This window comes from Theobroma cacao, chromosome 5, assembly GCF_053813885.1.
Source record: "Theobroma cacao isolate CCN51 chromosome 5, ASM5381388v1, whole genome shotgun sequence".
NCBI classification, from domain to species: Eukaryota; Viridiplantae; Streptophyta; class Magnoliopsida; order Malvales; family Malvaceae; genus Theobroma; species Theobroma cacao.
This window is the reverse complement of record NC_142643.1, coordinates 25,361,636-25,389,079: the sequence shown is the minus strand read 5'-3', so window position 1 is coordinate 25,389,079 and position 27,444 is coordinate 25,361,636. Positions and strand designations below refer to the sequence as shown.

The following is a 27,444-nucleotide window of genomic DNA, read 5'->3' as shown; positions in this document are numbered from 1 at the left end:
ATTTTTATTAATTTTAAAAAAATAAAGAAAGCACAAAGACTAGTTGAAAGCACGGATCAATGCTCCTTGAGTTTTTTGTAAAAATTATATAATGATAATTTTTTAAATTAATAAAAAATAATATTAGAATTTTTTTATATCTTTTATTAAAAATATTTATATTTTAGATAAAGTATTTATTTTAAAAACTAATTAACCTATTTAAAATTTAATTTTAGCTTAAAATTTAAGTCAAGCGAATCAGACCCCACGACCCATGGTGGAGAATGCCCAAAATGGGGGATCAGGAAGAAAGTGGTGAAGGATGACGTGGAGAAGTCTCATTGGACTAGAGGGAGTGCACAAGCTCAAAAGAATAGAGCAAGGAAGAAAGTAGGGTAGTGATGAGTTCTGAAATAAACAAGAGCCGACTGTTAGTTTTGAGCTCTCATTTTACTGATTTGCATTCGGAATCTTCCCTCATGGCTTCGGAGAAAGAAGCTGCCCTCGCAGCTGTTCCCTCCGATTCTCCTACCATGTAATCCCACGTTTCTCTTTCTTCTTCTCCGAATCAATTTCTTTGTTTTCTTTCTAATTCTTTTAATCATTTTAAATATATGTTTCTTCTGTGCAAACTCTTTTTTTTTTATTGAGATTAAGAACATAGTAATACTGGAACAGAGTACTAGATTGCCTAATTTTCTTTCTTATTTTTTCAGATTTGACAAAATCATCAACAAGGAAATCCCGTCTAAGGTGGTATATGAAGATGATAAGGTTAGTTTTATGCTGAAATGGACTTTTAGAAATGATCCTCAACTTTACTCCTTTACACTCAGAGCTTGATGGGATATAAACCCTTTTTTTCTTTTTGTTTTTACATCAGAAGATGCTTGCCAATGGCTAGTCAGTACCTAAACTTTGTAGAATCTTAGAACAAACTCTCTCGCCCAAATAGCGACCTGGAAATTTGTCTTGTTCTATTTTCAAGTGAATTAAGCTACATGTAACGATTCATAATTACAACTATTGAGCTCTACTCAATGTTTATCTTAAAGAGGGTAAAATGCAGACAGTCCCCGCACTTTTAAGTCGGAGATATCCCTGGAACTAGTGCATTTCGACAAGTAGGTGCTTTTTTGGGCTAAAATAATGCATGTCAAACTTGTAGGATACCACCATCTAACTTAGAAAGACACATTAGAGTTTTTTTTTTTGTTTTGTTTTACTAGCAATTTATGAATATAAGTTCTGCCGTGGTGATGCTAGAAGCAAAAAGCAATAGTGTGTTAGGATTTAATAACAAATAACATTTTTGAAGCATTAAAAATCTAAATTGTAATTTCTATTTGGATAAAAATGTGCATGATTTTACTTTAGTTTATAGTAATCATACTAAAATTGTTATTGCATTTTAGTCATGTGCTCAATTTTAATCTGTTATGATTTTGCTTTTTGTGACTTAGGAAATCATAAAGCATATGGAAAAAAGTAACAAACTAATTAGAACAATTGTTTTGCTTGAGGGGATATTTTTGTTTTCTTTCATGCTCCCAATGAGTTGTTTACGCATTTGTTGTTTCAGTAATATATGACCAAATGGCTTAAGACTTTAGCTTAGTTAGAGGCCTATTGATGGGGTTAGAAGATTCACATGGATTAATTATATAATTAGGGATTTATATTATTGATTTATACATAAATTTTATAATATTTCAGTTATTGTATATTTATCTATCAAGTATGAGGGTTTAGGAAGTATTTCAGAAATATCAATGTTGTTTTAGTTTCTAATAGCTTTTGGACTATCAAGATATTATGAAATGAGATTTTTCCTTAGATTCCTGTGATTTCTTCTTCGTTTGCTATGTTTAGTCTCTGTTCTCTGTTTCTCTCTCTTTCCCTCCCTTGTTCTACCTCACTATTTGCCAATTTACAAGTTTTAAATAGCTACCATTGAAACAGCATGTGCCATGTACCAGAGTGCAGTTGTGTTGACTGCAACTTTTCTTGTTTTTTTTTTTCTTCCAATTTTATCTTTTATGACTAAGTGAAAAAAACTGTTTTTTAACTGTTGGAATAAAAAAAAATGGCAAAAATGCAGTCAACATCACTGCCCTCTGGTACATGACACATTTTTGGTTTCTCAACTTTGATAAACAGTTGAGAAATAAAAAATCATTAATTAGGTATGACTTTTCCTTTTATTGGCCAAAAGCTTTAAACTATCGTATTGGTGAAGATTTTCTAATCTGCCATTTATCTTATTAGTCAAACACTTTGATCTCCATAAAAATGACCAACTTTCTCTATTTCTCTCTCCTTCGTTGACATTTTATGTTATATTTTAACATTGATGTACCTTTTCTTCCTCTTGTGATGGTTGTTGCTTTTTGCTCTACCTTATATCTTGCACCTTTTTCTTTGTTTGGTGTGCTTCTTGACCTTCAATCTTCATCTTTCTCACACATTTAGATTAGCGCCTTTATTTGGCCTCTTAGTTTGTTTAATTAAGAAACAAAAGGCTTTCTATTAAAAGATCTCATCTTATTGGTAACAAAAGAAATATGGTTTTAAGGTTTCTTTTTCTTTAAATGCTATTTCTGATGATAGTATATGCTATTTTAGCTTCCCAGTATTCGGTGTATGCATTTAAGCAATTTTTCATGTTTGGTTTCTCAACTTTTTTTGTTGATTATTTTTAGATGAAATTTGGAAGATTCTAGTGTATCACTTAAGATCTTTGGTACATGTTGCAATATTGAATTGGAATTAAATTCTATATGGACTTGGATAGGAAGGCCATTGACAATTTATTATGGTACTGAACCTTTAAAAGATAATGTAGCATAGTGATAGATTGATGAACGACTTCATTTGGAACTATCAAGTTAACTTTATCTTCATTGATTTGTTCATATGTTCTCTCTCTCTCTCTCTCTTTTTCTTTTTTGCTTTCAGTTTATTGTTATAAGTTTGGTAGCAATTGGACTAGTTGGTTGAGTTTAAGTTGTTTTACTTTTTTATTTTTTGAGCCGTTTTTGGGTTTGGCTTATTAACTTTGGAGGTCAATGCTGGATGGGGTTGGGTTTTGGGTGGGTCTTCCAAATTTGGATCAATTTTTGTCTCATTTACTTTGCAAGCAAATAGTAATCAGTTTGATTTAGGGTTGGGTTTGTGTCCTTGCCTTTTTTCATAACTTTCGGTCAGATAGGGTTGGCTTTTTGGCACTCTGAGCAGGTTAATAAGTGAAATCAAAGATTAGATACTTTTTTCTTTTTGTTATCTTAAACTGATATTTGATAGATGATTACCATTGAGTGCAATGTGGGAATTAAAATTTCAAATGTCTTTACTTAAGAGAAGCATGAAAAGCCATAAACTATGTTTATACATCAACAACATAATCTGCATTTGAAAGTTCCATTTTTTTGATGGCTTAATTTCCTTTCTATTTGTGAAGGTTATCTTATTTTATTTATTATTTTCTTGAATTTTATGATTAATGCATTGAACCTATCATTTGTGTGTGAATTACCATGTTTGTCTTCTCTATCTTTATTTGGGAGTAGGTTCTTGTAAATGCTGTCACTGTTTGTTTTGTTTTGCTTGATATGTTGAATCTTTTCCGTTATATTTAAGTTTATTAGCCATTCATTACACTAACATCATGTTTATTTGCCTTTTCTTTTGTATGTAGGTCTTAGCTTTTAGGGACATAGCTCCCCAGGCTCCTACACACATTTTAATTATTCCAAAATCAAAGGATGGCCTAACTGGATTGTCTAAGGTATAAGTAGGTTCAGGTTTTTTTTCTTCAAATCTAATTGAACAGTGGGCATTTATTCCCTCTAGCATGGAGGAAATTACAATCATGGTTCTGCATGAATTGGAGAAAATTTAGACTATACTAACCCAATACTATATCAATTTTTGTTAATTTGATTTGGTTTGTGTTTTTCACTTTCCCAGGGAAAGAGAAAATAAAAATTGGATTGAAAATTAAATGGGAAATGGAAAGAAGTAGAGGAATTTTGATGATAAAGAGAGTATTAGGGGGTAGATCCTAAATAGGATAGTAGGGGAGAGGAATGAAGAGAATCAATGGGGAGGAAAACGTTAGCATGTGATATTCAAATACTAATAGATACAAGATTTAAATCCCTAACTCAAAGTCAAATTTCCAAATATATCCTTAGTTAAAGAAGAAAAACCCTAATAAGACCTTAAAGCAATCCTCCATCTTTCACCCTAGTTGAAAAAACTTAACTTTGGAGAGTTAAATTGCAAATGCCACTCGTCTTTGATAAGCCAAAAAGTAGGAAAATCGATAACCTTCCCTATGAACAAAATACCCTATGAACAAAGTAGTAGTGTGTCATTGAGGCTAGAACTAACAAGCTCATCAACAAGTCATTGCAATCATTGAAACACGTGTAGGAAGACTACCCGAGAAAACTTAAGGCATAAAAGTATCCAAATGAGGTAATTTAGTATCTATACAAAAAAATGTGACTAATGATTCACTACTCCCTTCGTCTCATAGACATTGTCCTACGTTTTCTTTTTATTTTGTTAAAGCTTTTCAACGTTGACTTGAATTATTTTAGATATTTATTAAATCAGATTATAATAAATATGTATTTGAAAAATACTCCAATTCAAAGCTGTTAAGGGATTTTGTAAAAAATTTTAATTAATGATTATTTGAAAATAAAAAATGGTTGTGAGGCTCAAAAGTATCCCCAATGAATTGATTTAGTATCTATACAAAAAATGCAGCTAATGATGCAATACTCCCTTCGTCCCATAAATGTTGTCCTAGTTTTTACTTTGTTTGGTTAAACTTTTCAACTCGACCTGAATTTTTTTATAATAAATATTAAATAATAAATGACAAAAATAACATAATATTTGAATACTAATTATTTAAATATTAAAAATTATAGATTAACTAGTAAGATTCAAACTAATAAGTTCATATCAAATTAACACCAAACTTAGTTCAAACAACAAAAAAATTATAAAGCTAATCAGTAGATTTGATTAAATTAGTGTAAAGTAAAAATACAAATCCAGTGATGAATTTTTTTACATTTCAGTACCATTGATGCAAGAATAGGATAGTATAAATATGGCTGTAACATCAATTATTATTTTATGTACTAGGCTTTTCGTTTGTCTTCTTTTGTTACTCTTTTTCTTGTCTTTAACTCCATTTGTTTAATTAGGAAATAAGAAAATAATGTTCGTAAATCATTGGATTAGATTTAAAATAGCAAGTGAATTATTATTCCCCTATCTCATGTGACTCATATTCCTTGCATTTTAATTGGGAGGAAGGACATTCCCATGTTTGGTATGAAATATACCCATCGGAATGCCCTCCCAATCGGTCATGGAGGAAATGAAACTTTCCCAATAGGTCATGGGAATGTGATTCCCATTGCATTACCTTTGGTCAAGGTACGGACATTCCCATATGACATTCTAATGGGTATATTTTATACTAAGCATGGGAATGTCCTTCCTCCCAATTAAAATGCAAGGAATGTGAGTCGAATCCCGTATACCAAACGCAACCTTAGACCTTGTTTGGCCTGGTTGGAACTTTTGTAGGAAGTTTTGTTATGAGTAAAGTTGTTTAAAAAGTGCTGTAAAGAAAATTAAAAATAGAGTTTGTTAAATTTATAATGTAGACAGTAGGATATAGAAAACTATTTGATAGAATTTTGGCTTTTTTTTTTTATAAACAAATAAAATAAAGATTCAACATTATTAAACCAAATCATATGTTTTAAAGTGAAAGAAATAAATAAAATAAAGAAACCTATTTGTTAATTGGATATAGAATAAAATTTATTTCTACCATTTTAACAAATTAAATAAAATCAAATAAAAAAATTTAAGCTAGATAAAAAAAGATAAGTGTAGACATTATATTGCTTATAATTTTATGAATCATAGAAAGGTAAAATGAAAATGTAAAAAGAAAATCATTAAATATTTATTGCTATACATTAGTACTTTTTGGAGAAGTTATGATTTCTAGCTTTGTCTAGAAGTTAAAACTAACTTCCTGCATAAATTAAAATAGTTTGAGAGCCAAACCCATTCTGATTTTGTAGTAGAAATGCTCTTCCACAAGAGGAGCCTACTTAGCAATAAAGCACTCTAGAAAGCATCTATTGCAAAACTTGGTGGAGACAACTCTAATCTGGATAGGCCTTTTGACCAGAATGGTCATTCCCTACCAAAATTTGAATCAAACCATAGAAATGTGCCTCCATTTGGAAGAGACTTGGAATGGAATGGCCAAGGTAATGTGATGTTTTGCATTTTATTTGGGTTTTGGTTAATAATAAATACTTATGTTATTTCAGGTTTGGTTAAGTGATAAATATATCAGATTTGGAGATATTGAATGTAGTGATTGTCTTTTGCAGTTATCCTTTCTAGTTGTCCCCCGAGTTTTATATTTCTCTACCTATTTCCTCTGTTTTTCCCTAATTGCTTATGTTTTTCTTTGATTTTCTCTCTAAATTTCTATTATATATCTCTTTTCCCCTACTTGTTCTATGTCAATTTGGTAGCAGAGCTGAGAAGAGATTTTTCTATGAGCTTATCCTGTAGATCTGCTAAAAAAGATCCAGCTAAGTTTGTTAAAATAAAACGTACAGAGAAAATTTGTTCGTTGTTGTCCAGTTGTTTGATCACCTATCAATCCAAGTTGCAAGCCTTACTAGTAGGGTTGTGCAAAATCAAACCAAACCAAAAAATTGAACTGAATTTAAGTGAGTTTGGTTTTTTTCGGTTCGGTTAGATCGGCATTTGATGATATCGGTTAATTAATTTCAATTAGAATAATATTATTGATTCCATCTTCAGTTTGGAATTTTCGTAATTGAAGTAACCCAAGTTTATATTACTTATAGAATGAGGGGTATTTGGGGTTTTCATAGCTTAGGAAATTAAATCCCTAATTCACTTTGTCCATTTGCTACTGACAGCCTAAAGTCCATCCCTCCTCCCCACTTTGCTCTCCCTTCCTCGTAGCTCACCCTCATCGTCACTATGCCCTTACCATCGCCACAAGCCTACATCTCCGACCAATCACTAGTCGACAGTCACCCATCCTTTTCTCCTTTTCTCTTGTTTTCTTGTAAATTTTTGGTTCAAGCTCGGTTTTCGTTAATTGAACCAAGTGCACCAAAGTAGTTTGGTGTTTAGTATTTGGGTTAGTAAAGATACTTCAGTTTGGTTTTGGTTTTTACATAAGATGAATTCAGGTTTTTTGATTTTGGGGTTTTCAGTATCAATTTCATTGAATTAACCGATTGCACAGCCATAATAACTAGTCGAGGGCAAACCTATTAAAGTTATCTAGTCGTTAAAAAAGAAAAAATAACCGTAGTTATATTTGTGGTTATCTAGTAGTAAGAGAAAGACACAGCCACCATTTGTTTTAGTAGTTGGTGCAGATTCACCTATGAAATCATGTTGTTAGTTAACATCTCACATGCCCCTATGAAGCTGGTCGGGTTGCAAATAAGGCTGTGCAATTGGTTATTTTGGTGAAATCAGTGTTGAAAATCCCAAAATTGAAAAAATCAAATTCATCTTATGAAAAAACCGTAATTGAATCAAAGACCTTTAGTAATGGAAAAATCGAATATTGAACTACTTTGGTGAATTTTGTTTGGTTACCGAAAACTGAACTTGAACAAAAAATTTTACAAGAAAAAAGGGGAAGAGGATGGGTAGTTGCTGGTTGGTGACTAGTTGGAGATGCAGGCTGGAGGCAATGGTGAGGGCGCGGTGACGGTGAGGGTGAGCTACAAGAAGGGAGAGTTAAAGAGGAAGGAGGGATGGATTTTTGGCTATCAGCAGCAACGGGCCAAAGGAGATTAGGGAAATAATTTCCTAACCATTGAAAGCCCCAAAGGACCCCTCATTATATAAGTAATATGGACTTTGGTTGCTTTGGTTGGGAAAACTCCAAATTGAAGACCGAACCAATAATATCGTTCTAACTGAAATTAATTAACCGATATCATTGAATACTTATCTAATCGAACTGAGGAAATCGAACTTGAATTGGTTGGGCTCGATTTGATTTTGCACAGCCCTAATTGCAAATACCTTGCTTCGCACAGCCATGCTCCGACTACCATCCTAGTTTGCTGATGTCATTTGACACATTACTTGCCACGTCAGCATGTGTCAATCCATGTCAGCAATTGTTTTATTGCAAATCCTCCATATCTGCTAATTTTGACTTAACGATTGGAATTTGAGGTTCATTTCGCCAGATCCATCCTTTAAAGGTAAAATTTAGGGTAAAATACCTCTACCTACTTAAGTTTTAATCAAAATTGCTAGCGGGTCCATTAATTTTCGAAATAGACACTCCGCTCCAAGAGTGCAAACATCGTTAACAGAAATTATGAAATGACTAAAATATCCTTTCATTCTTTATTAATTTAAAAAATTATTTTTTTTGAAAAAAATAAAAAAATAGGGAGCATTGATCTCCCCAAAGGGGAGCACTCGGTGCTCCGTAGATGAGGAGCTTTTATATAATAGTAATTTTTAAAATTAATTAAGGGTAAAATTGTCTTTTTAATATTGTCATATCATTAAACTGACTAAGACATTAACGGTTGACTAATGACTGAATCTACATATCTAATGGAAAATATTTTTTTGAGGCGGATTGTCCATTTTGAAAACTAATGAACGTCTATGTAATTTCGATCAAAATTTAGGGAGGTGGGGGTATTTTACCCTAAAATCTAAGTGGTCAGATTATGAAATTTGTATTTTGAGGTTAACAAGATTACTTTGTAGCAAATAGAGAGTTTGGAGTATGATATTTGTGTAGCTGCTTTGCACTTACAAGATCAGTTGATTGCTTTTAGAAATAGATATGGCTTTGAGAATATTCATCCTAGTCTTTCAAGAATATGAATACCGCGATTTCAAAGATTATACACTTCAAAGTAGGAAAGTACCTGAAAATTGGAGATTAAAATGCATGTATGATTAATATTAATGGAAGTGAAGGATCAATTTGGAGAAATATGTATTCAATTGGGAAAATTATTCCTTGATTGTCTTTCAAGTTTGTTATCTCTAGTATGTTCCTCCAATGTGTTTGAGAAATAAAAATGAAAGTTGAAAAACATGCTAAAGATGTTATGGCTGTAAACGCATCCTTTATTTTTGAGGCCAAAAAGAACAATAATGTTGAAAAACGATTAAGAGATTGATGCATGGGGCAGATACTGATGAGTTAATGCAACATGATTTACTTAGAGTTGAAATTGTGGGAAATGAGAATGCTGACTCTAGGTTTTGCAACTCAATATGTGGCTATCCAAGCAACTGAACACTTCAAGTGATGTGTAGTGAAGATCCTTCATCTGTTGGTTTTATCCTTCCAATTATTGAGATTAAGCACATTGTTATTGATGATAGTTCTTCTAGTGACTTTATCATTCCAAGTGTGCTGAAAAATGAGGTGCAAGTTGCTTTGTTGAAGATGTTGGTGCCACTAGTGAAAATCAGGTTTGACACTGCTATTAATGGATCTTGCTGGAAATTTGTTTTGCTTCTTTTTTTTCAAAACTTGAGGTTGAGTTTTCTCTAACAAAGGGAGAATGGTGGAGGATGGAAATCTTCTAGTTGAGTGATTAAGTTATGTAGGACTTTGTTTTATATTACAAACGTTTGATAGTAACCTTTACATATATGTAGGCTATTTTAGATTATTCAGGTTTTTATATGTTGATTAATATTTTACTTATTTTCCTAGTATTTAGGATTTTATGGTTATATTTGGTATTTTGTGTTTTATTAGGGTTTTTGATTTAGTTATAAATACCTATGTTATTTATTTTTTATTAGGTTTTGGATGATGAATATTTGAGATCTTAAGATATTGAGTATTGTGATTTTCATCATCTAGTATACTTGTTTTCTCCCTGAGTCTTCTATTTCCCTACGTATTTCCTCTATCTTTCCTTAATTGCTTCTGTCAGATTTTCACTCTAAATTTCTATTATATATCTCTTTTCCCCAACTTGTTCTACATTAGTGCAACATTTGAACCCTGGTCAAGCATGTCTGAGCCCCTGTTTTTCCTTCTTTAATTTTTTTACTAAAAGTCAAAGCTCTCTTCATCATCTCCATCTCCCTCTAGTCTCATTGGTCATGGCCCACACCATCGACATCCTCACTAGGGAATCCACTGCCCTCTGCCAACTGCCAATCTCGTTCCCTCTCCATTCAAAGTAGACCTACCTTACCAAAATGTAAATCAGTGGCAATGGAAGCAAGTCCTCTCAAATGCTATTGAGGTTTGTTTAAGAAATTCTAGGAGAAAAAGATAAAATTTGTAGATTGATGGGTTCTAACTGTACAACTTGATCATTTATTCTCTTATTTGATGACTTGTGATTGTATTGAAGAGCAGTTTTTTCCCTAATTGAAATGCAAGAAGACAAAAATCAGCCATAGCTGCCCATCAGGAGCAATCTACGGCCATGCACCATTCTGGCCACACCACTTACCGTGAGATTTGTGAATTTTTGTTGCCACTTTAATAGTGGGCAATAGCAGTTTAGGTGGCTGCTGCTACTGATGGCCGCTATTTAAAAACACCTGCTTCAGACCACTAATTATATTACCTTGTAAATTTTCTTCCTTTCCGATGCTGCATCTGAAACTTGGAGTTTGGTTTGCCAAAGCATTTATAGAACCTTGGTTATTATAATTGAGAATTTCCATATTCCTTATTTGATCCCTCTGTTAGTCTTATAGTTTATTCTGTTTTAAGGTTAGGTTTTGTCCTGTGCTGAAACTTGCTTGTTGCCTCCAACCTGTTGTAGAACAGAGGGGTTTAGTTTTTGCCACAACATTTGAAATACGCTGGTATAATTGAGAATATCCATATTCCTTTATTGATCCCTCTGTAGTCTTATAGATGTGAATTCTATTTTGTAGGCTGAGGAGAGGCACTGTGAGATCCTTGGCCACCTTCTTTATATTGCAAAGCTTGTTGCGAAACAGGAAGGACTAGAAGATGGCTTCAGGATTGTGATTAATGATGGCCCGCAAGGATGTATGTATTCTTCCTTCCATGTACTTTTTAATTGAGAAATATTAATGTCCATTTCTGTTGGGAGAGAAACTTGAGGATGTTTTAGAATTTTATTGATATGGGTATGTTCTGTTGCAGGTCAATCCGTGTATCACATTCATGTCCACCTCCTTGGAGGGCGCCAAATGAACTGGCCTCCAGGGTAAGATGAAGTTATAGTTGATATAGGGTGGACACCATATTTAATGGAAGTGGGCATTGTCTGTTGTGTGGCCTGTTGATAATGTTAATAATTGAAAGCAGATTGGTTACAAATAGCTTTCATGTCTAATGATGTGAACGGTATCATTGTACTCAAGGCTACCAGCTCTTCAAAAGGGGAAAACTAATTAACCTTGTTGAAGTAATAATGCTTGGAATGATAATATGGCCTGCTTAGTTGTTCCCTGCCTTCTTCCTATTTAGTTTTCATATTAAATGGTTTAGAATTCATAAATTGTTCTTTGAGCAATTGTCTTAACCAAGCTCTTTCGGTGTTTGAATGTATATCGAAACATGACAGTAGAGTGGTAGGGTAGCAGCTGCATTTTATTGACATAAATTGTTCAAACATCAAAATTTAATCACCCAGGTTTCCTTGTTAGTTCCTTAAAGCCTTCTCCTGCAATGTTTTATTTTTATTATATTTCTAGAATTATTCTATTTTAACCAGCAAGATGGGCTTGCTCAGATTTCAGTTCAATCAAGGATGTGGCTTCTTTGGTTCGGAAATAGATATAAAACTTCTTGTGCTCAAATCGTTTCAATTTTTCGATTGAACTGGTTTGTTAAGTTTTTAAATAGGATTTGACTTGATTGAACTGTAAGTTTCTTTTATTGTTTTTAATCTTTAAAATTTTTGTAAGTTGTAAGATTCTTACCTTTATCTTCTCATTTTTTTAATTACTGCTCTAACTATAAAGGGATCAAGCAACATCAATGTAATAATTAGTAATGATTAAATCCTTCTATAATTTTCTTTATCGTTAATAGTCGATTAGTGATTCTTACACTCTCCTATAACTTTCACTACAATTAATTTCTGAGTAAATTGTATGTGCTTTTTCAAAATTTGGGGTGTATACTTCTAACGTTATCCTTCGGTGCCATTTAAGTGTTTGTACCAATGATGTGTGTGAAATTTTGATTATTTATTTAAGGGTAAAATGTAAAAACTTCTCTCAATATATTTTTAAAATACAATTTGGTCCTTTTTATCTCAAAATGCATTGTTTGGTCCCTTTACTATTCACTTTGTTTGGTTCTTTGATGATGGATTATCATTAGTCTAGACTTAATCTCAAATAAGTAAAAAATTAAAAAAAATACAAAGCATGTCATAATCTAGTTTAATTAAATAATAAAGAAAATATTTTTTATTTAACATTTATCAACTTAAAAAACAAAAAAAAAATACATAATGATGGAAAAAAAGAAAAATTAAAAGGAAAAAATTTATTTAAGATTATTTTATTAACAATTCAAAGTAGCTCATAACTTTGAAGCGAAAAAATAAAATTCTAAAAAAATTGACTAATAGTATTCTAATTAAATTAGGTTGTTATGGAATATAGACACATCACACCATATTAGATCAATTTAAATTAGACTAAATTTGATCAATGATAAATGTGTTATCTACATTCTAGATATTTCATATGGATATTACCTAGGTGATAATGTGAGATTTATCAAGAAGATCATGCAATTTGGATATGTATCTTAGTAGCAGATTGTGATAGCTATTGATCTATAAAGGGCTTCAACTATAAATAAGGGGTCACCCCACCCTCATTTGTATCATAGTTATTTTTTATTCCAAGCATTGCTTCAATAATACATAAAGAGCATTCTTTCAATATCTCTTTTTTTCTTCTTGTTTCTATTATTTCTTTGACAACACGTTATCATCATGATCACCAAAGAGGAGGTAATTTTCTTGGCTCTTCATTAACTAATTAGATTTTGATTCTGTATACCGTCCAGTTGGCTTGAAGCTGACAATTAACCTAGAGCATCCCTCCAGCCCCTGAAGCGGCGATGGGCCTCCAGAAACCCCTACAGTTGTCATAATTAATTTATGGGTCCATTTTTCTACACGTAGAATTATGGAAAATATTAAAAAGCTCAAGTTCCATATCTTGGAAGTGAGTGAAAGAAATTATCTATCTCGGTGCCTTGATGTGGATATGCATCTCCAAAGGTAAGGTCTTGCTAATGCAATTATTATAGATGGGAAAGCAAATGGCAAAGATAAGGCGAATGCACTGATCTCTATTCACCGTCATTTGCATGAGTTCGAAGACTCAATATTTATCCGTTCGAGACCATGAGATCTTGTGGATGAGGTTAAGAGAGAGGTATGATCATACCAAGACATCTCCAAAGGTAAGGCCTTGCTAATGCAATTATTATAGATGGGAAAGCAAATGGCAAAGATAAGGCGAATGCACTGATCTCTATTCACCGTCATTTGCATGAGTTCGAAGACTCAATATTTATCCGTTCGAGACCATGAGATCTTGTGGACAAGGTTAAGAGAGAGGTATGATCATACCAAAACATTTATCCTCCCTCAAGCACAATATGACTGGCAGCATCTCAAGTTGTAAGACTTCAAATTAGTGTCCGACTGCAACTCAACCTTATTTGATATTGTTTCTCGACTGGAGTTATATGGTGTTAAGCTCATTGAATCAAAACTATTAGAGAAAACTTTTTTCAGCTTCCATGCTTCAAATATTGTATTGTAGTAGTAATATTGGCAGCGTTAGTTTAAGACATACTCGGGGTTGATTTTTGTCCTTTTGACTACAGAGCAAACTAATGAATTGCCACTCAAGAACCATGATCTTAGACCTGCTAGCTCAAAAGCATTGCCTGAAGCAAATGCTAACTCCAGTAAGAGTACAGGCCGACTTAAGGATCGTGAACATAGGCAAGGGGCGGAAGACTTAACTGCCCTAGGCAATCCAACCTTTGGCCATATCATGGCAAGGGCAAAAAGCCCGTGAAGAAGCATGATACAAGTATCTGCTATCGATGTGGCATGTCTAGACACTACTCGCGTACCTGTCGTATGCCAAAGCACTTTGTTGATCTATACCAAGCATCCTTGAAGGATAAAGGCAAGCGTATTAAGACTCATGCCATTGAGAATTCTACTGCTTTGACTAATGTTGAAACTAATAATGCCTCTGTTAAGATGACTCACCTTGCTTTTATAGAAGTAAGAACGTTCTTGGAAGTCTCTGATTTCTTTAAGACCTTGCTAGCCAAGATAAGGCATCAGAATGATAAAAGACAACCCAGACTTAGGATTTGAGGATTTTAACGTTTCTTTGTTTTACTCTTTTTCTGAATATTACCCTTGGTTGATTGTTCCCAAAGAAGAACAATATGGTCATTTAATAAAATTATTATGAAATTGATTCCATATTTATTATTTGAAAATTTCAATCTCATGACTAATTTGCAAATTTTTATGATGCTTGACAGTTGAAGTTGTCAATACAAGAGAAAATGGGAACCATCGAGAAAAAAGAAGATGCATGTTTGCTTTATTGTGCAATGACACGTACCATACTTTATGGCAAGCACTTTTTCTTGAGTGTGACATTGCGTAAGGCAAATGTCCATGCAATATCAGGTCCCATTGAGATTATTGATGGCTTCAAGAATGCCACAATTGTTCTACCAAATGGCATCACCTTGCATATCGAGGATGACATTTTGTAAACCCCCAAATTGAACTGAAGTTTGGATCATTTGGATGATGGTTGGCTTGATCTCAAAATTGTTGTATTGAATAGTTGACTTTGTAATGCTTGAGTGAAGCCCTTGTACTAACCGAATAGCATAGTCTCGTAATGATTGATTTTCTTCTATTACTAGCTCTTGAACTTGTTATTGTCTTTGTTGGTCTGCCATTGAATCAATATGATTAGAATTTTGTAGATTTTCCCTACGAAATCTTCTAAATGTTCTCTTTATCTTTGGATCACAGGAAATAATCTCCAAGTTTCTTCTCATACATTTATCAAAAGCACCTGAAAAATAATAGAAGAAAACCTTGAATTAAGACTAATTTGTTTAGTATTAATATTAGAAAAAAAATAAAGAATGCAATTCCTCAGACAACAACGCCAAAAACTTATTGTCAATTTAGTACATGTAAGTGTATGTATTGAACAAATTACATAAAAGTAAGTCAAGTATTGTATCCCACAGAGAATTGTTTTTAAATTCTCACTAAATACTAAAATTATTCCAAATTAATGTTATCCAAGTAAACAAATTGCTGTAAATTAATTAAAAGCAAAATCTAGTTAACAGTACTAAACTAAAAACATGATGACAAAAGTTAGTTAAAAAATGTTGATTAAATGCCTAAGATTATGGAATCCTTTAACATGTTAATTTGAACATCTCTCATTATACTTAAATCACTAGGTTGTATTGTTAGCCTAGAAGCCACAAATATCTACAAGTTTCTGTCGAGGTTCTTGTAGAAATACCTATTCTATTTAATTAGTATATGTCTATGTGAATTAATTAAAGATAAGTTCATTAAGTTCATATTCTATTATTTATTACACATGCCAACTAAGTATGTCTATCCTAATTGCTAATCAATTAACCTAATCTTCTAGATTACATAAATACATGTTATTCAAATCCTTGGTCTATTCTGAATTCCCTTCATTAATTTGCATTTAGAAATCCATATCAATCTACCCTGTTGATCAGACAAAATAGAAGCAACAATAAATTCATACCCAATAATTTTAAGCAAACAAGAGATAAAATTCAAATTACATGCTAAGATCAACCATAATCCTAAAAAAAACTATTTATCTCATAATATTTGTAGCAAACAACACTTTCTCAAGAAAATAATCCATAGCTACAGCAAAAGAATACAGAGAAAACAAAACTAGAGTGAGAAACAATTCTCTATCGAGTTTGATCTCCAATCTTCTTGATTTCTTCTCACTTTTCTCTTGCATAGAACTTTCTCTTTTTTCTCTAAAAAGGCTATTGTTCCTCTCCTAATTTCTATGAAGAAAAGTCCTATTTATAAGCCCTTGAAAAGCCCTAGAATAAAAAATCTTTTAACATTTAAATTTGGAAACATCATGTTGGCACAGTGGTGCCATTTTCTTAAGTCCAAGTGTGAGCCTAGTTTACATCAGGGCATCGCAGGGCTAGGTAGCTAGTGACATGGCGCTTTGTTTTCTGTTTTTGTATGGGAGAGGTAGATGACCGTGGTGCCGCAGCACTGGAATCCTCAAGGCCGCAACGCTGACTCCTTCAAAGAGCCTTGTGTAGAATTATAGAAATTCATTTACTTCCAACATGATTTTGACAATGATCTGCTCAGAACTAGGCAAAGTGATAAACATAAAAGTTGTATCCCTTCCTCTTAGCTTTCTAGTGGTTCAAGAATCATGTCGATCTAACAGTTGTAACATGACTTATGCTCAAAATACTATAGCATGTTTAGCGAAAGTTTGTACCTAGCCATTTTTGCATGGTTGATCATTAAGCTTTATTGAGAACCTTCAAAACCAAAGAACTAAATTAGTGATGGAAAATTAGACATTTTAATTACAAAATTGAACTAAATTACTCGAATTAAAATAATCAACATACTTTGAACTTATAAACGAAAAACATAAAAACTACCCAAAAACTCACTTAAAAACCTCAAGGACTTGGCTAATTTCATGCCCAAAAATGTGCACTATTACTCTACATAATAGATTTATCAAAGGTATCAATATATTTCCAAAAGCATCAATACATTCTTTCCAAAAATGAGTTTTCAATGTTTTCCAAAAGATTTTCATAGGCGAAAGGTTTCTAATGGTTTATTGAAACTTGTTTTCCATGACACGTTATTTAAATTAAGTTTAAATGCTATGTTTCATGATTGTTATGGAAATGAAGGAATGATTTATGAATCATATGTATTTACAAGTGCATGGTTATGAAAAACTCTCCCCATTGCCTTGTCCCCTTCCACGTATCCACTTACGGAGTTTTTGCAACTCACATGTTATTTGTCCTCATTATTTTTGTTGTAGATCAATGATATCATTCTCTTGCTAACAACCAATGTCATAAAGACGTGATCCATTCCTCTTTTGGTAGGTGATTTAGTAGCCACTTGCAGCCTAGAGGTTGAGTCATGTTCCGCTGACGAGTCAGTCTATGTTATGTTTATGTTTGCATATTATGAAACATGTTTTATGGATTATGAGTATGTTATGATAATGTAGCCAGATGTTTAGGCATATTACATTATTAATCTATATGCAAGAGTTGATAATGTATGCATATAGATGTTTAGGTATGTTTTCGCATTGATGAATGTTTAATGATGAATGTTAGAAAGACTTGCTTGGGTTTAGTGGGCTATATCCATTTGGGTCCATGCACCAGTCATGTTCCATCACAAAATGGGATGTGACACTTACGCCATGGATGGCAGGTATGATTATGATGTCATTTGACGAGTGACTTATTACGAGGTTTGCATAGGTCTAATAGGTTTAGCCCGTTGGGCCTGTGTGTCGATTGCTACTTAGGATTAGGTCATGACAATAATGCCCTCTGCTAGGTGTACTATCTCAACCTTGGGAGGTTGCTCCTTAAATGGCTTACTCATGTGTGTCTCTGCTCTAACAGATTTAGCAGCTCTTCCACACTTTCCACAACCCTTGGCAGTGGTTGTACGCGACCTTAGAGATATCCCAATGACAGCATCTTATTCTACCGTGCCTTTAGCTGTCGCTTGTGTTCTATGTGACATCCTTATTTAAATAAGAGCAAACGCTTAACTCAAAGTGAACAGATAGGTAGGTTTCTAAATAGACAAGAGAATTTATGTAGTCTCTTGTTTATGATTTGTGCCACGATACACAAACCTCAAACAAGATTCCACAAAAAAACCCAACACTCTACTGAACAGAACAAAATGCTTAGGATTTATACAAACTTGGAGCTCTGATACCAACTTTGTCATTATCCAAATTCAGCTATAACCAACACACGGGATCAAATAGGTAAGCCCACTTGACCGAAGTAAACCTTAGATACAGATAGACAAAAATACAAAGTATTAAACTTTACTATGAGACTAATCTCATCATAATTGTATAATACATAAGTGTAAATAACATCATCAAAATTTTAAAAGAATAAAACAGAATTTAAATGCATAATCATGTGCTCAAACATTTGGAATAAAGATAAAATTAAAACATATAGACATGTATAAACAGATGCCATATCATGGCTAAGTAAATAAGTATTTAAAACTTATTACAACCATAAAACAAAGTGTCACGACCCAAATTTCGGGCCATGACCGGCGCATGGGCCCAATGGACGTAGTCCACTAAGCCCAAGCAAGCCTATTAATCTGATGTGTTCATCATTCCATCATAAACTGCTAAGTCATTTTTCAAAACTTAGAATCAAAATATTATTAAACATTGTCATCTCATACTGGCATACTAAACAAGTGTATATACATTTGTCTACAACATGTATCTTAACAATTTACATTAGGTTCATCTATACACAACAAAATAATACTCGACTTTCAGCTGAGGGACTCGAATGAATGTACAACTACTGAATGTCGGACACCTACCAAAAGATGGATATAAGTCTACAAGGACACTTCGTCCTAATTACCGGCTGCCTCGTGATCTGAAAATATGAAGTTGAAAATAATGAGTATAAACCCAGTGAGTGAACAAATAAGGGAACAAGCAACAACAAGGGAAAATTTAAAAATCATGATGCACTTGTTTCAAAACAATGTAATTTAGTTCCATTCATATTAAAAACCCCTCATCAAGCCCTTAAATGATTGATCATTTGAAAATCATGAATCCATACACAACGAACCATTTGAAGAATGAAAGCTTCAATGATACGTAAGCAAGTCAAATATGACAACGAATCTTCGCTGTAGCGGAAAGGCAGTTGCAGAGAGAATGAATTTTCGTTGTAGCGACGTTGGGATTTGGTTATTAGCCGAACGAGGGTTTCTCAACTGGCCAAGGGTTTCTCACTAAACCTCTTCATTTTAAACTTAACTCATTTAATCCTTAATGTTGGAAGTCCATGCTCCGATATGGTAGCAAAGAAGTGAAAAATAGGGCAGCAATTGGACAAGATAGGAGACAAAAACAGAAGGTTTTTTGCTGCAGCGAGAAAAAATCTTGCTGCAGCGAAATTATAACCCAGAAACAGAAGGTTTCTCACTACAGCAAAATTCAGCTGATGAAACAGAGAGTTTCTCGTTGTAGCGAGATTCCTTTTTGCTGTAACGAGAAGCTACAGTGACTATCTTGTTGCAGCAAAATTCATTCTCACTGCAACGAGAACCAGTTCTGGTGAAGGTTCTCAAACCCAAGAGTTTCTCGCTGCAGCGAAATACAAGATACCAATGAAAAATTTCCCTTTTCTCCCAAAGAAAAACCACCTTGCTGAAATGTCCAAACCAACATGAAACACATGACAATTTTCCAAAGTTTAACATGTCAAGTTTCACATGCACTACAACCATATACCATTACTCATAAATTTCCTATAACACACATATTTACATATGTATATATGTATACGTATACCCATAATCATCATACACACCATCCCATCATCATCATACATACCATCACATCATCATCATCACCATCTCATGCGCACTCCCTACTCGTACATGGCTGGGTCATCATCGGGTTATGTGCACTCCCTACTCGCACATAACCGGGTCATCCTCGGCTTATGCGCACTCCCTACTCGCACATAGCCGAGTCAATATAATTACACAACACTATGTTCAAACATATATGTATATCAACATAATGCAGCCGCATAGAAATTCATAATAACCACGTGTCATAACATAAACCATTTCTCAAGAGCTTGTTCCCAAGGCATTCAATTTTGAGAAAAGTTGTATAAAATCATTCAAACACTTTATACAAAACATTCACATTCCCAAAATGATTTTGATAGGCAGTCCATTCACCGATGATTGTAGAGCCTTTAGATGACTCCAATTCCCCTAATTGTCCAAATGAGATGATGGGGCATCCTTAGAACCTAGGATCACATTAGCATAAGCAATAGGTCAATTTACACACTATGAACCCTAAAAGCTATCTCTTAGCTGGTTTTCAATTGCCACATTAAATGGCTATCTATGTTCATTATCTTAATCACTAAAAAAGTAATGAACATACTCAATAATAAAATAGTTCATAATCCCAATTACTAGCCATTTTCTACAGCTTAAAACCAAGCTTAGTTCATCACTCACCCTTGGGTTTCTTTGTAGTTGAATTCCCTTCCAATAGCTTCCAAATAAGTGGGGTAATTCTCTCTTTCTCTCTCTAGAATGCCTAACTAGTGAGAGAAAGTATGGAAATAAACTTTACCAAGGGTTTTGAAGTGAGAGAGTGAAAGAATACTAGGGTTTTAGTCAAAAGGGCTTAAAAGTATGAAAACTAAGCTAGAGAGAGAAAATTTTGTAAGCTACACATCAAGCTTCCATGGAGGTTTTGAAGAAACGTAAGAGAGAAGAAGAAGAAGAAGACAAGCTGCTAGAAAATGGGAGAAGAAGCTGCTAGAAGAAAGTATTTATAGGCCAAACTTATCCATTCCCTTAAAATTACGAAAATGCCCTTGACTAGTTAGCTTGTTCTCATGCAACCCTTTGTGCAATCTTTTTACTCCTTTGACACTGGGATAAGATCCATAATGGTCTAGACATGCTCGGGTTCGTGATAACTTAAAATTTTAACCTGAGGTGAAAAATGACCATTTTGCCCCTATTGTGAAAATTATTGTCATTTCTAGTTTTCTTCATGTTTTCATCATTACACGTCATTTATGCAGTCTTATGCCTATTTAGACCTTAAAATATCATAAAACTTTCCTTTGGGACTTTATTAGAGAAAATGATGAAACTACCCTTGGCTCGTATTATTACATCTATGCTTAGTTACAAGCCTATAGAGGTTGAGGTCTCACACAAAGTGTCATAAACACTGCACGGATGAACTTTGAACAGATCAACGGAGTTGACTCTTGTTTCCATGCATAATTAAATGAAAAGCCAAGTAAAATCATTTAAATTTTTCATCCCAACACATATGTATTTCCCAAAAACACTTTGATGCAAGTTCACTCACCGATATTTGTTGAATCTTTAGTTGACTCTAACTTCTCTAATGGTCCAATTGGGGTTAAGGGGCCTCATTGGAACCTATCACACACCAAAAACATCACAGCCAATCCAATTTACATTAATATTGCTCCAAAAGCTATTTCCCAAATCAAGCTTCAATAGCCCTTCCTATCTACCTTCCAATTACCATTTGATTAGCTATTTATTTTCTTTTCTCTAGTAACACTAGAAATAGATAAACAACTTTAGCAATAACACAACTCATTACTTAAATTACTAGCCATTATCAACAACTTAAAACCATTCCTAATTCAACACTCACCTTGGTGGATTATAATGAAATTCCTTTTCAAAATTCTTCCAAGCTATTGTAGAAGTTCTTTCTTTCTCTCTCTAAACACCTAGCTAGTGAGAGAAAGTATAGAAGTAAGATTTCTCAACGGTTTTAAAGTGATAGAGTGAAAGAGCACAAAGGTTCTATGCAAAAGTGCACAAAAGCTTGAAAATTGGAGCTATTTTGAGAGAGGAAAACAAACGTGAGATAGAAGGAAGAAGAAGAAGAAGTTGTTGGAAATTGAAAAAGCTGCTGGAAAGAATGATATTTATAGCTCAAGCTTATCCAATCTCTTCTTAAATTATGAAAATGCCCTTAACAAGTTAGGTTTGTCTTCCCCCAATCCTTTGTGCAATCTCTTTACTCTTTTGAGAATGAGACAAAGTCCATAATAGTCTAGAAATATTCGAGTTTACGAAAAGTTAAAAATTTTGATCCAAGATGAAAAATGACCATTTTGCCCATACCTTGGAAATCATCATTATTTTTATTTCCTTCGTCGTTTTACCTTTTTTTTCATCATTCATCTATTCCTTAGGCCTACATACGCCTCAATATTGTTTGAAAGTCTACTTCTAGGGGGCTTACTAGGGAAATGACAAAATTATCCCTGGCCCGTGTTATCGCGTCTACACCTAGTTACGAGTCTATAAAGATCAAGGTCTCACAAACAATGTACAATTTCTTCATGTTAGTAAGATACAAATTAATATAGGATCTTTTAATTTTAGTTGTCTTACCTTTCAAACATTGTTCTCAGAACTTGCAGGAAGTTCCCAACCTTTGCTTGGCACACATGCACTTTGCGCCCTCAAATACTTGAGGCAAGAGCTTTTCAAAACTCTTGAGGAGCATTTCCCATTCATCTTCACTCATATTCTCGAAAAAAATACCCCTACTTTCGTGATTATAGTTTTGCACTGAGAAACTCATGCTTTTTACCAACCCTCATGCTTTGCTGTCATCATTGGTGCAGCTACTTTTTTTGTCATTATCATCACCATTTTTGGCGATAATATTTTTTGTGTCATAATTAGTATCGCCATTGTCAATTTCCTCGTATAAAGGAGATCATAAAGCACCATAAAACCCCGACATTGATCTTACGGATGAAAATCGTAAAGATTTTTACGACTTAGCCAAATTCAAATCATGACTCTGTAAAAGCTTTGGAAAATCTGCAACCTCATTGTAGATACCTTTAGTTTCATTGTCATCAAATTGAAAATTTTCCAAGTCTTCAATCCCTACCTCGGTTTTATCATCATCAGCTTCTAAAGTATTAAATACACTTTCCTTGGCTTTTGCACAAAGAGTCTCTAGTATAATTGAGGTTTCCTCATCACCACAAAACTCCTGAGTCATCATTGCACCTATATCGGCAAGACAAAGGCCAACATTAGTAGCTTTCTTCAAGAATATGGTTCACAAGATAAGAACTCATACGGAGGACACCTCTAACGATGGAAGTGCAATTTGTAAAAGCTCTGCATCCTTAGATGGATTGAGATTCGATATATACTCAATTTCGAACTCTGAAAAAGGAACGGAAGGTTGAGGCCAATGCAACCATTCAAACTATGGATCATCAAGCCACTCTGGTAAGCAAAGCCCATGATCTATGGGCACAAGCTCAGTTGCCCCGATAGTATAATTTTCATGGTGGTTATTTTTCTTGACAAGAATGTTTCCCGCATGCTAGTCTAGATTCAAGATTCTTATGTCAAAAATCCCAATTCTAGGAATTGAAGCCCTAACTCTCCTGCATCAAAGTCATGAGAGACAAAGTTTTGTAGTGAGGCAATCTTATAAGGTGTTTCAAAAACAGCAGTTGCTTCGTTGACATGGAATGCAACATGAAAGACTTTCACAAGAGATGTTGTAGGAACACCAACGAACCCACCATGATTGAGGAGATAAGCAGCCAACTCACGAATGCTAGTTTCACCTACACGTACTGAACGTTTTACTGCTAGTTGTCCTAACATTAATCCCCCAAATCCTTTTGGGTTATTGAAGGCTAAAGGTTCTTCATCAATAGGCTTTGCTACAGCAATAGTTTCACCACTCTAGTTATGTAAAAAGTAGGCACCACCAAGCCCATTGGACACTAGCGTCGGTAATTGTCATGACCTGGTACTCCCTTCGAGCCCGTGACATCTGCTGCGATGTCTCGATAGACATTCATTACCAGAAATGTCAACCGAAACCTCGCAAGGCTCTCTCATCAGTTTTATATCTCCCCTGTGAGCAATAGTTACTAAATATCATGTTTTAAGGGAATATAAACTATTTTAAAATCAAAACAAACAAAAAAATAATTTTTGCCACATATGGGTATTTTGGTCATTTTTACCTGAAAATTTTGAAACTTGGTAAAAATACAGCATACGATCAAAAAATATACATTTCTTATCTAAAAATAATTTTAGTAATCTAAATCATCCATTTAAAATAAAATTTTGGCTAATCAAACTAAATAAAAATATTAAATAAAATATTCTATTTTCTTATAAAACAATATTTATAGAACTCTGCGTAAATAATTTTTGTAGCGTAAAAGGAAAATAAATTCATACATACAGTGGCACACACATCCAGGTATACAAAATATTCTACAATGACATGTGGGCCCCCAAAATAAACATATATGTATAAGACTATAGACCTGCGATTTCTAAGGGTGCAAACCCAAAAGCAAACCCTCGACATAATTAGCGGTCTACAGACTGCCCTGAGCCTGAAATGGGTGAAAAGAAGGGTTGAGTTTTTATAAACCCAGTGAGTAAGCAAATTTCATCTATAACATCTAAAGCCGAGTAAATGGAGACAATTTAAAACATCTCATCATAATATGATTCATAACATCAAATCTCATTTCAACCCACGTAAATCAATTTCATTTCATCAAAATCAACAAGGCTTATGATTCTCTTAAAACTTGGCTCGTGCCAAAAACTTGCACTCTGTGACACCTTGCACCGAGCATCCAACCGAGTCCGCCAAGGCTGTTAAAATAACATATAAGTATAAAACTCATTTTTTCATTTAAAAACACAGTTATTCCTTGGCGTTGGCTAAGTTTCACCCTCACGTGGTGGTTCGGCGTGAGGTGAACTCTAACTTTACCTTAAGAGATACCCTCCGCGCCTCTTGTACCAAGGTAAAATATAACCGGGTTTATCGTGCCCCTCTAATAGGCTGGTCCATGAAAACCCGCCCACTGTAGTAAGCTAATTAAGTAACCCACCAATTCAATAAAATTTTCAACAGCATGACATGGCTAATATAATATTACCAGCCTGTCAAGGCAAAGCAAAACAGTTCATATATTCCACACAAACACAAATCCAACCATGCTTGCCATCCCATTGTCATAAGCCATCAATTCAAACTATATGTCAAAACATATATATAACACAAGTATACAGTCTCCACTTACTCAATTTCCAAAACCAGTATTCAATTTCAAAACAAGTTATAAATCTCATTTCGTTTAATCAACACTTCAATTATAAAACATAATAATTTGCAATTTAAATTTATTTTTCTTTAAAACATAAAAACGGGTATAAACTACTTTAGATAGTTAAGATGAAAGTCTGATTACTCACAATAGCAGGAGTTTGAAGTACTCCTATTATTGGTCCTCGGGCACAATATCTTTACCCTTATCAAATGGCTCACCACCTATACATAATACACGTCACGTAATTCAATATATTTGTGCCAAACTGTTTATGAATGAGAATTGTCTGAATAATCACTTAAAGACGGTGTTCTACGTAGGTTCAATTGTGATCGAAATGAATTTGTATTTGACCTAATTCGAACTATACACCATTGATTTAACCAAAACATCCAATTCAACTCCAAATATATTCATTACACTCCCAATAATCTAATACACCAAAGCATTACAATGAACTTGATTTTTGACTAACTTCACCATTTTTCGAAATTCATTCCGATTCCGAACTAACATACTAATCAATGTCTACACAGTCTCGTAAATCCATAGATATATCATTAGGAATCAAATCTAAGTCCATTTATTATGATTTTCTCATTTTCCATCAAGCCATTTTCTAAAGGAACTATATTTTTCAATAACAGGTTTCGATATCCAACCCCATAATTCATCAATTCCTAGCTAAATAACATGAAATACAACCAAATCCATCATCAACATGCCCAATAGAAAATTCGGCCAAATGAGGGTGGTTGAAGAACATGTGATTTTCTTGCTTGTTTTTCCTTCCAAACATCACAAAATGACTAAAAACACTAGGATATTATGAAATCTAGCAAAATTCATCACCAAAACTTCTCTCTCTAGATTTGGCTAGCAAAGGTTCCCTCTTGAAAACTTGAATTTTAGCCATGGAGAATGAAAAAGAATGCATGGGAAAGGTCGATCACAAGCTAAAATTAAAAAATCTTACCTTTACTTGCTTGATTCCTTGAAATCCAACAATTTCTCTTGAATTTTTCCTTCCTAGGGTTTGTTCTTCTCTTTTGCTCTTTGTTCCCTAGCTTGGTCAGCCATAAGAGTGATTTGGGAAGAGTGTGTGCTGGTTTTTTAAAGGGAATTGTAGAAGGATTAAAATTTACCACGTGTCACCATGTAATTGGTCCAAGATTAAAAACTTAACAATTAAGCAATTTCTCACCACCACATGTAATCCCATAATTATCCAAAGTATAAAGTGATAATAGGTGAAATTCATGGGCTTGACAAGTGTCATGGTGGTGTAAAATTTCAATTACGTCCTCATGGACATGTGAAATGATCGTTTTACCCTTATACTCGAAAATGTCAAAATTGAAATTTTTCAGTCCACAATTTCAAATTATGCTCCAAATAGTCAAACTTGGTCAAAAATCTCGTCCAACATTCCAATTTTGCCCTTAGGTGGCAAAATGATCATTTTGCCCCTACGTTATGAAAATTCTCGATTGGACTCCAAATCAATCCTCGAACTCCGAATCGCCATATTAAGACATTCTAAGATTCAATAACTCTCACATACATCGTAAAATCTTTATTCGGCCTAGTTTGAGGCTTAAATCAACTTGATTGTACCACTAGGTACAATATCGACTTTTAACGATTTTTCGATACATTCACTTATGCATACATTCTATCAAGCACATGAATGACATGACAAGTATATAATAGAGTAGGGCTTGACAGTAATACCCCGGAGGCTATGGCTATGGCCACCTCAACTACAAGAGCATTGACTTTCGGTGCTCTTTAGCCATCAATAATTTCAATTTTCGGCTAGGTGTCAAAATCTTCCTCCACATTAGTGGCAAGGGAAAAGCAAAGGGTGGAGAAGCTTCAATAGAAATTTGCAACTTCAAACACTCATTTCAAAGAGCGAGCAAGATTGGTATGGCTAACTTCAAGAATTTTGTAATTGAGGTGAGTGAAGGATTGGAGTTTGCATCTTTGAGATCGACTGAACGATTTGAATCCTTGATGTTGATCAATGGCTATCGCCATCCTAAAAAGACTCATGCAGGTCAAAATGTCAAACAATCATACCAAAGATAGCTTTTCCCAAAGGATTTCTTAAGGATTAGTTTTCCCTAGAATAAGAATAGCCTTCATGTATCTACAAATTCACAGCCTTACATTAGTATAAGAGCAACAATTTTATATGTATCTCAAATGAAATTTCAAGAAGCAATTGATAATCATATTTGGAAAGATATCAACACCACTCTATAGTTCAGACTAGCAGAACACAGAATATGAATTCAACT

At 33.8% G+C, this 27,444-nt stretch overlaps 2 protein-coding genes across 3 annotated transcripts; one reads left to right on the top strand and one right to left on the bottom strand.

The window, feature by feature from the left end:
- The first annotated feature begins 257 nt into the window (after nucleotides 1–257).
- HIT3 (HIS triad family protein 3) lies at nucleotides 258–11,579 on the top strand. Of its 2 annotated transcripts, XM_007028148.3 has the most exons (5): nucleotides 269–517; nucleotides 699–756; nucleotides 3,680–3,769; nucleotides 10,987–11,104; nucleotides 11,222–11,579. In XM_007028148.3, the coding sequence occupies exons 1-5, from the start codon at nucleotides 384–386 to the stop codon at nucleotides 11,287–11,289; spliced, it is 468 nt and encodes a 155-aa protein (XP_007028210.3). In that variant the 5' UTR covers nucleotides 269–383; the 3' UTR covers nucleotides 11,290–11,579. The 2 variants fall into 2 exon arrangements, with proteins under 2 accessions (XP_088662632.1, XP_007028210.3); XM_088806506.1 differs by lacking the exon at nucleotides 3,680–3,769 and having other exon boundaries at nucleotides 258–517.
- Nucleotides 11,580–22,425: 10,846 nt separating this feature from the next.
- On the bottom strand, nucleotides 22,426–27,196 carry LOC108662199 (phosphatidylinositol 4-kinase gamma 8). Its single transcript, XM_088806848.1, is given in 4 exon segments — nucleotides 22,426–22,695; nucleotides 22,768–23,420; nucleotides 23,423–23,802; nucleotides 26,865–27,196. Coding segments are annotated over 4 exon segments (1,635 nt in total).
- Nucleotides 27,197–27,444: the final 248 nt, after the last annotated feature.